We start from the raw sequence: 12,152 nt of genomic DNA, 5'->3' as shown, positions 1-12,152 counted from the left end.
GTAATGATGCTGCAAATAAAGCGATATACAAGCCCCACTGGTTGTATATTACTAATTTCGGTTGTCAAAAGGCATGGTGTAGTCACATACACAGACGTGTGAAATGTGACATGCAGTCATCTTAACTTATACAGTGAAACCTCGGTGATATGATCACAGCTCATACGAATTTCAGGGTGATACGAATTTTTCGTTGGTCCTGGCCAAGGCCCATTGGCCTGCAATGTAATGGGGTACGGTTGCTGCGAACAGATTTTCACCCAGCAACGTTTGATACGAACGTACACAAAGAGGTGCTGCCCAGGCACGAAGAGGTGCTGCAAGCTGTCGCGGAAGACACGCCAAGCATGCGCCAGCGCGGGAACGCAAGCGTGGGCATGCCAACCGCCAAATCGTCACAATCACGGTGTAAGAAAAACAGTTTTCTAAAGGTGGACGAAGACCGAAAGAAGGCAAGGACGGTCTTGGCGAAGGAGTCAGGCCTGAAAACGTCAACATGCGCGACCGTTGAGGTCGCACTTGTGCGGGCACGGTCGTAAATCTCCCAAAAAACATCCCCAACACCTACGCGATAACAAAATCAGAACACAGGACCATGTTTCTCTAATTTTGTGGCCTTGATCCATCGCATCAAAGCGCTTCTTTTGTTCCTTTCGCTGCAGTACTCCGGTGTCATGCAAAAAAGCATACTAAAATTTGGAAGGGGTTACTGCTGTCGCAGGTCACAACGCACCTGGTTCATTATCTAAATACGCGCGTACGGACCGTATATTTAAAGGGGCCCTGCAACACTTTTCGAGCATGCTCAAAAAGCGCTGCCGATCGGTAGTCGAGGCTCCCGAGAACACGCAAGCCAAATATTATAGCGATGCGCACGGCCTGGAATTTACAATAAATTCTCAAAGTCAGCTGAAAATCGCTCCCTCTTCTCTCGACAAATGATGTATTAGTCCGCAAAATATGACGCGATTGTCGGCAGTTCCACCATTGGCTGATGTTATAATGACGATAACACCCTCATTATTACTTTCGTTGTTAATTTTGAGTTCAATAAGTAGATAATATGTATGTTTATATTATGTTATCGCGTTAAAAACACCGAACAAACATTAATATTAGCACTTCCGGTCTCACCGACAGCTCGTCTGCTCGTAGTTGCGTGGTTCCGTTTTCTTCGCCATGCGCAGTGCCGAAAACGTGAATATTTCTGTGCTTTTGACCATCGCCGGTTGCCGTTGAGAGTGGCAGCCGTTCGAGTGTTGCCTCGTCAGCTGGGAACTGCATCGTCGGCACGTTCTCGCGACCGACCGAGGCAGCCGTGCAGCATGTCTCCGATAACAATGCTGGCGTCCGGTAATGGCGGCGCTTCGGGGTCGTCTGCCAGTGCCGTCTTACGAGGCGGTTTATCAGAGTATGGGCTGAAACCGATCTCAGCTGTCATTCATTCCAAACGAGCGCGCAGGTTTGCTTCCATGGTTGGCAAAGCGATGAAAACACTACGGCGTTCGAGGTGCACACCCAACATTACCAAACCGACGCGCAGTTTTCAAGCACGCGCGATACGGCTCCGCTTGACGAGAACGACGCAAGCCGACCGGAAGTGGCGGCACAGACCACGTGGTTGCGCCCAGACGTCAGAGAGAAAAAAAATGAAGAAAAAATTTCCGCCGGCGCTCTTGGGCGGAGCCTCGCTCGTCTGCGCTCCCTCCCTCGACTCGCTGCCTAGCTCTCCGCGCGCTCGCGGCGTGGAGTTGAGGGAGAAAGCCGCGGAACGTGATCTCTATAATTTGGTAACACCACTTAGACTTGACGGATTCGAAAAATTTTCGCGGCATATGACTCGTGAAGAGTCATACGTCAATAATGAGACTATTCCAATATAACTAAGAAAGGTGTTGCAGGGCCCCTTTAAGAGCACTGGTGTGATTGCGGACATCTAAAAATTTAGCTGACATTCATTCAGGGTTCTTGCTGATGTTGCTACGGTCCTGAAAAACAATAATTGAAAATGTACGCCAGCTTTCTTTTGTCGCATGCTAATTTTCCATGCTTTCTGGTGATACGAATTTCGGATGATACGAATATTTTTGGTGGTCCTGTGAGATTCGTATGACCGAGGTTTCACTGTATGTCTAACAATTGTATGAAAGACATCTGCAACCTGCAACAAATGTATGATTCTGGATTCAACACAAAGTATTGTTAGTATTCAATGCTCAACTGAGCTGCATTCCCACTGCTTGTAGCTTCATGGATCCTGTAGCCTATTTCCTACTGACATCTTGCCGAGGCACTATGAAATGTTCAAGATCAAGCACAACGAAACTGTTGTTGGGTAAGGTCACTGCATTCAATTTCCCTCTCAGTGAGCACCACGTACATGTTACTCATGGAAAATTAAAGTTTGTTCTAGAAGAGGCACTGGCTTCGACCCACGAGCACCTCGGCACTTTGTGTCACACGTGAAAAATTTGGTCATGCTGCTGTCATCACTGTCGCACCACCCACTCAGAAGCTCCAAACTTGCACCCCACTACACAGTTGCTTTTTTGGCATGGAGAGCAGCAGCCCTCTTCAACGCTGCTGTGAACAAGCACCGAAAGTTTTTGAGCAAGCAGCACTCACGAGGACTTCAGCACGGCAATCAAGCACAACAGTACCATGTGGCTGTTGGGAAAATTGGCCAAAGAGCCAAAGACCGAAGCTCTTCCACCAACTACCAGAACCCCCCAAACAATTTACTGCAGTTTTCCATCGGGAGTTCTGTAGCTTATTCGAACGGCAGCTCTTCCATGAACGATCGCCACTCTAACAAGAATGTTGATTGCTGATGGACCCACAGAGTCGCGTGCAACTCTATGGGTCCATCAACAATCACCAGTTTCAAGTGTCTCAAACAAATGCGACTGCTACTTCTCTACAGCCATGATTTGACCTGTTTAGCCCGAGGGCTAGATCTGTGAAGTTGAGCAAGAAGAGCTACATCATGCCTGCAGTGCCCACAAGCTCTGTATTATGCACTTTCTTTACACCACTTGACACCGGCTTTGTGCATATGGACTGCAAAACTATATGCGTTTTTATAAAAAGGAGACCTGTTTCTTATTTATACAAATAAATGAGATGACAAAAAAAAACAGAATCCGGAAAATTTAGCATGCAGATAACTTTAACTGTGAAAGATACCGCTCCTGAAGTAGGACTAATTGTGACAGCCCATGGTTTCCTAGTGTGCATCTAAATCAGAGTGATACACACCACCCCAACATCATGTGGCCACCATGGCCTATGAATGGTCTGCTCTCACTGGTCGTCAGCACACTTGCATATAAGCTGGTGAATGAGTAGAATTTCAAGCAGCAAAAACGGCAAATGCTACTATGATTTAAATACCAAACTACTACGTAAACAATTAAAAGGAAATAATGACAGCCCCAGTGAACTGCTTCATCTACAGTTCACAACAATGTCAAAGGCAGCATGCAAGTACACTGCATATGTTCACGTCAAGACAAGTTTTCTTTAAAAAGCACACAGTTTTTCTAATTACAACTTGCGCGTAGGTGGCAATGGCTGCTCACTTCATTCATGTGAACTAATCCACTTAGCACCTTCAGCTGGCACTCCCATTAGTATGCACCCAGGGAACTGAATCTGTTCACACAATAACATTCATACATTACAGAACGAAGAAGAGCAATACAGAGGTTGAGACAAAGGAAGCATCATGAAATCACAACTCACCGCAAGTGTCTCGTCTTCATTGACAGCGAGGCACCAAATGCTGCCACCCTTGATTAGGTGAGAAAAGGAACAGATGAAGTTCATCCATTATTATTCAGCTCAGCAATGTTAACCTCTCCAAGTCCGAAAAAATGAAAGCAAGAAAAAGAGATGCTGTTTGAAAAATCTTATTTCAAATAGTTCCACACGTGCAAAGAAAAAACACTGTGACAACAATTTCATTTTTAAAGGGTAAAAGTGGATGTCAACAAATGGAGACATTAGTTGCGAACGTGGTAAAAACACCCCCGATGCAGTCGAACCTGCATATATCGAACTCGCAAAAAAATCGCGAATTAGTTCGATATATCAGATAATTCAATATACAACTTTTAATGAAATTGTTGTATTTTCAGTGCAAATTTCGGTGCACCAGCTGGCTTCACAGCACTGCTCACGATAATGTAAGGAAGACGCCTCCGCAGCATCACAGTAAAAGTTCGTTAATTCGGAAAATCAGATAATTCGGACCTGTTCCCTGGTCCCGGCCAGCATATGCATTGTTCAATGGCATCAAACTGTCGTTAATTCAGTCACATTTGGCCGCAACCCAGTTTACTAGGACGATCCTCGGAGCGCACCGAGTGCGAAACGCCGCAAATGTAAGACACAAAGAGCGAAAACGCCGTTCGCAGACAACCAAAACGAGGCGGTGCTGTCCACATAGCTATCTTCATCAGTTAGCGACCCCGGTTTTGTCCACATGTAGATCCGGCACACAGCAGCTTCGTTTTTGCTTGATGCAATGCGCGCGAGTATCACAAAACTCAAACATGGCAGAAGCTGTTGAAGATGAAGAGCTTTCAGCCACGGTCAGTATGCTGGCACAAAACTCATTTGCTACATCGCGATGGACGAATGATCTGTTGCCGGCAATTTTACCTTCAAAAGAACTATGGTCACGTGCGCGTGGTAGTAATGGCGGTACGTAATAAGAGAGGGGTGCAGAGCGCACTTTGGGCTAATTAAACATGGGAGTCTGGCGCCATCATAGCATTGAGAATGAAGTCGCAGGATGAAAAAAATTGCCACTGTTACACTGCTATTATCCAAAGTACTAAGTACAGGATTTACGCATTCATCCAGAAAATGAAAGTGTGTTGATGTAAAGGACATTTGTTTATTGTTTTCTTGATACGTTCAATAACTGAACATTCGGTTAATTCGGACATTTTTTCTGGTCCCGTGAAATCCAAATTAACAAGCTTTTATTGCACACAGTTTTTTTTTAATTATGTATTTTTCCGTAGTGTGTAGCTGGGGATGCAAGGTTATGTGCAAGGGCAGGTTATACGCGAGAAAATGCGGTATCAATGTAAATAGCGCCGCAAAATCTTCATACGCAGCTGTGCATATTCGTCGGGCGCTGGATGCGTATAGTCTGCCCTGGCCCAAATGTTGGCCTTGTTTTTCAATATCATACTCAGCATGCTCCTTGGGATGCTGTACAAAGTGGCAACGTAAGGCTTCTTTTCCCCGTGTTCGACTGTACTGATTATCGCGAGCTTGAAGAGAACAGCAGGTTCTTCTGTTTTACGGCATCCATGTCGTTAACAAAACAACCGTGCGGGGCCGGCGGCGCAATGAAGAGGAATCATGCGGGAAAGCACGTGATGGCAAGAGGTAGTTTCTATTCGCACCACGCGGCATTCTCCTGATCACACCGCCCGCTCTCCCAAATGCATACGGAAAAGTCCCCTTCCGTGAGGAAAAGCCAAAATTTAATGAGGAAAAGCCAACTTCTAGGGGCGTTTTGCGCTGCCCGATCCTCGATATATCAACTGTTCCGGCTACTTTTGTTCGATGTAGGTGTATATTTTCCTAGGCAATGATGTTAAAGCATGGTTGTGTACGAAAATAGCTCGATATAAAGGATAATTCTATCTATTCGAGTTCGATATAGTCTGGTTCAACTGCAAATCCGAATCCCGACTTTCAGTGCATTAATTATTTTTTAGATGATTCCCAACGACCAATGGGATAACTTTTGTTTACGCTACTTTGTATTACACTCAAACCTCATTATAACAAAGTTGCATCTGACACAAAAATAAGTTCGTTATACCCGAAAATTCGTTATAAACATATATTTGTAACACTGTATATATGACAAGACTACTTTTCATCTACTTCGTTATAACGGATAATTCGTAATATCCGTGTTCGTTATATTGAGGTTTGAGTGTATATAAGAAAATTAATAGCAAAACTTTAAGTAGTTCGGCCTAAGCAGCTGTGCACTGCACGAGCTGCTTGCCGCCTAAAGTTAACTTCCGCTGCTCCCTCTTGGAGTATGGGTAAAGGACACTGAGCAACGAAGGCACAAGTTTTGAATTACACTGAGTAGATTTCTATTGTGTAATTTGCTTAAAGTAGTTGTGCCAATGAACGCGGACCCAGATGGGAAAGAGGTTGAAGGCATTATAAACACAGCAATCATGTCAACATAAACATTCTTTATTGTGAGGTATGAAAAGAATAAAGCCTCAGCCCGCACCATAATAATATAGCAGGCATGTCAACATAAACAGGTGAATTGCTTTCAAAGTATGATACACTACTCTAGCAAGCAGCACAGCTTCTCCCACATTACAGCAGTCCCTATTGTATCCTGTGCCAAGTCACCGATATGACCTTTGAGGTTGCACAGGTCAAACTGACAGAGCCTATAGCACGCATCCAGGCCGATATCATTCATGTTGCATGCTTAAAGCCATATAAACTGTCTTCTGACAAGACACTTAGACTTGCCCTCATCGAATCAGTGTTTTCACAGTTGGTAATGCTGCAAGAAGTCCTGTAATGCGGTTAGCTCACGCTGACAATAATGAAGTCGTCATTTATGTTCACCATCTTGGCTGTTATATATACTGTAAGCACATTTATCGTACTTCATCGTTCTCACTTGTACATAACCATCATCATCGCCATTGGGTTGGTTGGTTGCTGTTCTGAGCCGAGGCAGACATCGCGGAATAAACGCTGCTGCTGGCCCTGCCTGGTGAAGTCTTCCTGCGTCTTTCAGAGTGGTGGAGGTGGGTCAAGATCCCGACGTCCTCCTACGTTCGTGTCCCACCTGGAGCTACGATCCGGTCGCCGCTTGCGCCCGGCCACCCCCACAGCTATGCAGACAACGGAACCAGCACCTAGCCCTAACCCTACCGCGCCGATGCCTGCGGCTGCCCTCCCTTCGTCCACTGTCACCAGTCCTCAGCGCGAACCACCCGTATTCGCTGGTCTCCGCGGTGACGACGTCGAGGACTGGCTCGACCTTTACAACCGTGTGGGTTCAGCCAATCGGTGGACCGAAGCGGAGAAATTGAGCTATCTCCCATTCTACCTGACCGGCGTTGCCAAAACGTGGTATTTCAACCACGAAACTGACTTCGTCGATTGGTTGACCTTTGCCACCAAGCTGCGACAAATCTTCGGATGCTCGTCAGGTCGTTCCGAAACCGCCAAACAGAAGCTGGCTACGCGGGTTCAACTTGCACACGAGACATACACTTCATATATCGAGGATGTTTTGGCCCTCTGTCGCCGTGCGAACAGCGATATGACGGAAGCCGAGCGCGTTCGCCACATCCTTAAAGGAATTGGCACGATTGCGTTCAACGCCTTGGCTGTTAACAATCCAACTACGGTTGAAAACATCATTTCCACATGCCAACGCCTTGACCAACTGCAGTCCCTCCGCCTTCAACAAGACAGCGATCCTCGCCTTATGCCTCCCTCTGATTTGAAAGCTCTTATCCGTGCCATCATCCGTGAAGAACTTCGAGACCTGGAACAGCAGCGGTCCACTGCCGTCTCAACTCCACCCGCACCGTTCGACCTGCGGAATCTTGTGAAGCAGGAGTTGGCGGCCATGACAACACCGACAGCGCCGGTCGCTCCACCAGCACGCCCGCTGCCCACATACGTTGATGTGGCCTCCCTGACGACACCGACAGCATCAGTTGCTCAAACACTGATGCCCACATATGCCGATATAGCTGCAATTCCGCCTGCTGCGGTCACGTCTGGGCCTGCTGACATTACTTGTGGCCATTTGGCTTCTGTGCGAGGTGCGGTACGTGCTCCACCCTCGTCTCCTCAGTGGCGTCCGTCCCGTCCTGTTTGTTTTTACTGCGGTATCCGAGGCCACATATCTCGTTACTGCCGTCGCCGCCAGCAGGATGAACGACGAGGCTATGCTGAGTTCGAGCGGGACCGGTCTCGAAGACCCGATCATTATGGTCCAGACTCCTACCCATTCACGCAGTACCGGGCTCCGTCTCCTCCAGCGTCCCCGCGTCAACATCAGGACTACCGCTCCTCCAGACGACGCTCTCCATCACCCTACCGCCGCTCGGCATCGCCGCTTCGGCCCCTCTCCCGCACTCTTGAACAACATTCGGAAAACTAAGGATTGCAGTTTTTGGAGGGAAAACTGCGTCCCGTCGATCATCAAAAATGCCTCCCGTTTCCCCGGCTAACCTGTTGTCAGTGACTATTGAAGGTTTTCCTGTGCAAGCGCTTGTTGGTACCGGTGCCGCTACTTCTGTTATACGTAGTGACTTGTGCTCGCGGCTCCGTAAAGTCAGAACACCTTATGTGGGACCTGTGTTGCGTGGCGCAAATAACGTACTCATCCAACCTGATGGACAGTGTACGGCTCGCGTTTTCATCGACGGCATACGTCACCACATCGAGATGATTGTGCTACGCACGTGCGTTCATGAACTTATCCTGGGTTGGGACTTCCTACATTCTGCTTCCGCTGTCATATCATGTAAAGAACACGTCGTTCACATCACGGATACATCGGATGCATCTATGTCAGCCCCGCCTTCATTGATCTTCAACTTGGCTGTCGCTGAAGACTGTGTTTTGCGCCCTGGTCATGAACACGTGGTAGCTGTTGCATCTAGCCAAGTAGCCGATGGTGACGCCCTAGTTGCCCCTGCTCCTCGCTGCACCTCTCGTGGAATTCTCGTCGCCCCCTGTCTCCTCCGGTTGTCTCATGGCCGCGCGCTTCTGCCCATTTGCAACACAACTGCAGAATCTACGATGTTGCCCAAGGGGATGACTGTAGCGACGATAGACGCATCTCCACTGACCTCCATTGCAGCACTTTGCCCGTCTTCATCGTCAGTACCCACGTCAGGTGCGAGTTCTTCCCCTTTCCGAGCAGTAATCGGCTCCGATCTAACCTCTGCACAATCCACAGCGTTATTGGCGCTTTTAGCTAAGCATAAGGCCTGCTTCGATAGCTGTGCCACGACACTGAGTCAGACTCCCGTGGCCGTACACCGCATTGAAACGGATGGTTCTGGTGTTATACGCCGTCGGCCTTATCGTGTCTCACAATCGGAAAGAAAAGTCATTGAAGAACAAGTTGATGATATGCTATCACGCAAGATAATACGGCCATCTTCCAGTTCCTGGGCTTCTCCGGTCGTCTTAGTGAAGAAAAAAGATGGCTCCGTTCGTTTCTGCGTTGATTATCGAGCGCTGAATAAGATCACGCGCAAGGATGTATATCCTATGCCTCGAATAGATGACGCCTTGGACACACTACAAGGAGCGCAGTATTTTTCCAGCCTTGACCTACGATCGGGGTATTGGCAAATCCCTATGAATGAGGCTGACAAAGAGAAAACCGCCTTTGCTACGCCGGATGGGCTCTACGAATTTAACGTAATGCCATTTGGCCTGTGCAACGCTCCGGCAACATTTGAGCGCATGATAGATACTGTTCTTCGTGGCCTAAAATGGAAGACCTGCCTCTGTTATTTAGATGATATTGTTGTGTTTTCATCTACCTTTGCCCAACACCTTCAACGATTAGACGAGGTACTTCAGTGCCTTTCAAACGCTGGCCTTCAGATAAATACCAAAAAGTGCATGTTTGCCAGCAAAAGTATAAAAGTCCTCGGTCACGTCGTTTCCAAAGACGGAGTCCGGCCAGATCCCGACAAGATAGCCGCTGTATTGCAGTTTCCTCGGCCTTCCACCCAAAAGACGTTGCGCAGTTTTCTTGGCCTGGCGTCATACTTTCGCCGCTTTATACGCAACTTCGCGACTATAGCGGCTCCCCTAAATAAGCTATTAGTCTCTGGTGCTCCTTTCGCTTGGTCCGACGACTGCGAGATCGCATTTGAAGTCCTTAAAGAACGCCTGACTTCCGGACCAGTGCTTCGCCACTTTGACGAGAGCGCGCCTACTGTCCTCCACACTGACGCAAGTGCGCAAGGTATTGGAGCAGTACTTTTGCAGCGTGATGCCGCCTCTAAAGAGCAGGTTGTGGCATACGCCAGCCGGACTCTGTCGACAGCGGAGAGAAACTACACGATCACGGAGCAGGAATGCCTGGCTATTGTCTGGTCGATACAAAAATTCCGCCCGTACCTCTACGGTCGGCACTTCACTATCGTCACAGACCATCACGCACTGTGTTGGTTGTCCTCGATGAAGAATATGTCAGGACGTCTAGGGCGCTGGGTCCTGTGCTTGCAAGAGTATGACTTTACCATCACATATAAGTCTGGCAAATGTCATCATGATGCCGACGCGCTGTCCCGATGCCCACTTTCACTATCTCTTCACAATACGTCCTCCGCATCGCCTCCTCAGGGCTCCGACATCCCGCCTGCCTCACGACACCTGTCGATCACCTCACTGGACCAAATTCAACCTTCTTCGCAAGCCGGTTTCCGTTCACTTCAGCGGGCCGACACCTACTGTCGAACTTTCCTTGACTACCTTCGCGGCATCACTAAACCACCTAACAGCCGCTTGAGACGCCAGCTTAGACAATTCCGCCTCGACGACGGTGTGCTCGAACGCTATATTTATCATCCCACGGGTAACAAGTGGGTGCCGGTCCTTCCCCGCTGCCTTCGTCTTCGCGTTTTAGAAGCATTTCACGATGACATTGCTGCTGGTCATCTAGGTTTTCGCAAGACCTACGACCGCATCAGGACCCGCTGTTTCTGGCCCGGCTTGTCCACGTCGGTAGCCAAATACGTGGGCTCGTGCGCGTCATGTCAGCACCGTAAGCGGTCCACGTCCCCACCCGCCGGTTTCCTGCAGCCTCTTCCCTGTCCGACAACACCTTTTGAATTTGTCGGAATTGACTTGTATGGTCCCTTGCCGTTGACGTCTAACGGTCACCGTTGGATCGTCACTGCAGTCGATCATTTGACAAGATACGCCGAGACTGCGTCTCTTCGGTCCGGTACTGCTACAGAAGTCGCCGACTTTTTCTTGCAGTCCATCGTCTTGCGCCATGGAGCTCCTCGCGTTCTTCTGAGTGACCGGGGCAAAGCCTTCATTTCGCACGTCCTCGAGGAAGTCCTACGGGCCTGTAGAACGACGCATAAAACCACTTCTACGTACCACCCACAGACGAACGGTCTTACTGAGCGCTTTCACCGAACGCTCTCTGACATGATCTCCATGTACCTACGTCCGGATCACAAAAACTGGGACAATATTTTGCCATTTGTCACCTTCGTATATAATACCGCGACACAAAGATCTACCGGCTACAGCCCTTTCTTCCTTGTGTATGGACGATCTGCATCATCAGTCTTCGACACGGCATTCTTCTTTGGTCCAGCTCCGTCCAGTACTCCTCTACCAGAAGAGTTCGCAGCTCGAGTCGCGCAATGCCGTGAAATTGCTCGGCGCAACACGGAAGCCACTCAAGAAGAACAAAAACGTCGCTGCGATAGCAAAAGACGCGACGTGACATTTCATTCCGGAGATAAGGTCTTACTATGGACCCCGACTCGAGCGTCAGGGCTCTGCGAGAAATTTCTTCACCGGTACGTTGGCCCATACACCGTTCTACGACGAACTTCCCCAGTGAACTATCTCGTCACCCCGCTTCAGTTCGTCACTGACCACCGTCGTCGCAGCACAGAAATTGTTCACGTGTCACGCATGAAGCCTTTCATTACTCGTTCAGCTGATCTTTGAGTTGCGGCCAGGCTGGCCGCTTCGAAGAGGGGGGGAAATTAGTGTAAGCACATTTATCGTACTTCATCGTTCTCACTTGTACATAACCATCATCATCGCCATTGGGTTGGTTGGTTGCTGTTCTGAGCCGAGGCAGACATCGCGGAATAAACGCTGCTGCTGGCCCTGCCTGGTGAAGTCTTCCTGCGTCTTTCAATACATATACCCTTGTCATGCTGTCCCCACCATGTAAATACAGTCGAACACGGATATATCGAACTCGAAGGAGATCGCGAATTAGTTCGATATATATGAAAAATTCGATATAAAAAAATACAGGCCCCGAGACCTTACCAGTGGCGGACAATCACCTACAATCGGCGCATTCAAGAATGACAACTAATTCCACACACACGATGCAA

The 12,152-nt window shown here is 48.5% G+C and overlaps 1 protein-coding gene across 1 annotated transcript in view; it reads right to left on the bottom strand.

The window, feature by feature from the left end:
• Positions 1 to 12,152, bottom strand: part of LOC119392559 (WD repeat-containing protein 6-like) — a 166,109-nt gene that overhangs the window by 114,956 nt on the left and 39,001 nt on the right. The window contains 1 exon segment of the mRNA XM_049414593.1: positions 3,745 to 3,792. Within this exon segment, the coding sequence (XP_049270550.1) occupies positions 3,745 to 3,792 (48 nt within the window).

The sequence above is a fragment of the Rhipicephalus sanguineus genome, chromosome 1 (genome assembly GCF_013339695.2).
Source record: "Rhipicephalus sanguineus isolate Rsan-2018 chromosome 1, BIME_Rsan_1.4, whole genome shotgun sequence".
Classification (NCBI taxonomy): domain Eukaryota; kingdom Metazoa; phylum Arthropoda; class Arachnida; order Ixodida; family Ixodidae; genus Rhipicephalus; species Rhipicephalus sanguineus.
The sequence above is the reverse complement of the archived record's forward strand: the minus strand, read 5'-3'. Positions and strand labels throughout refer to the sequence as shown.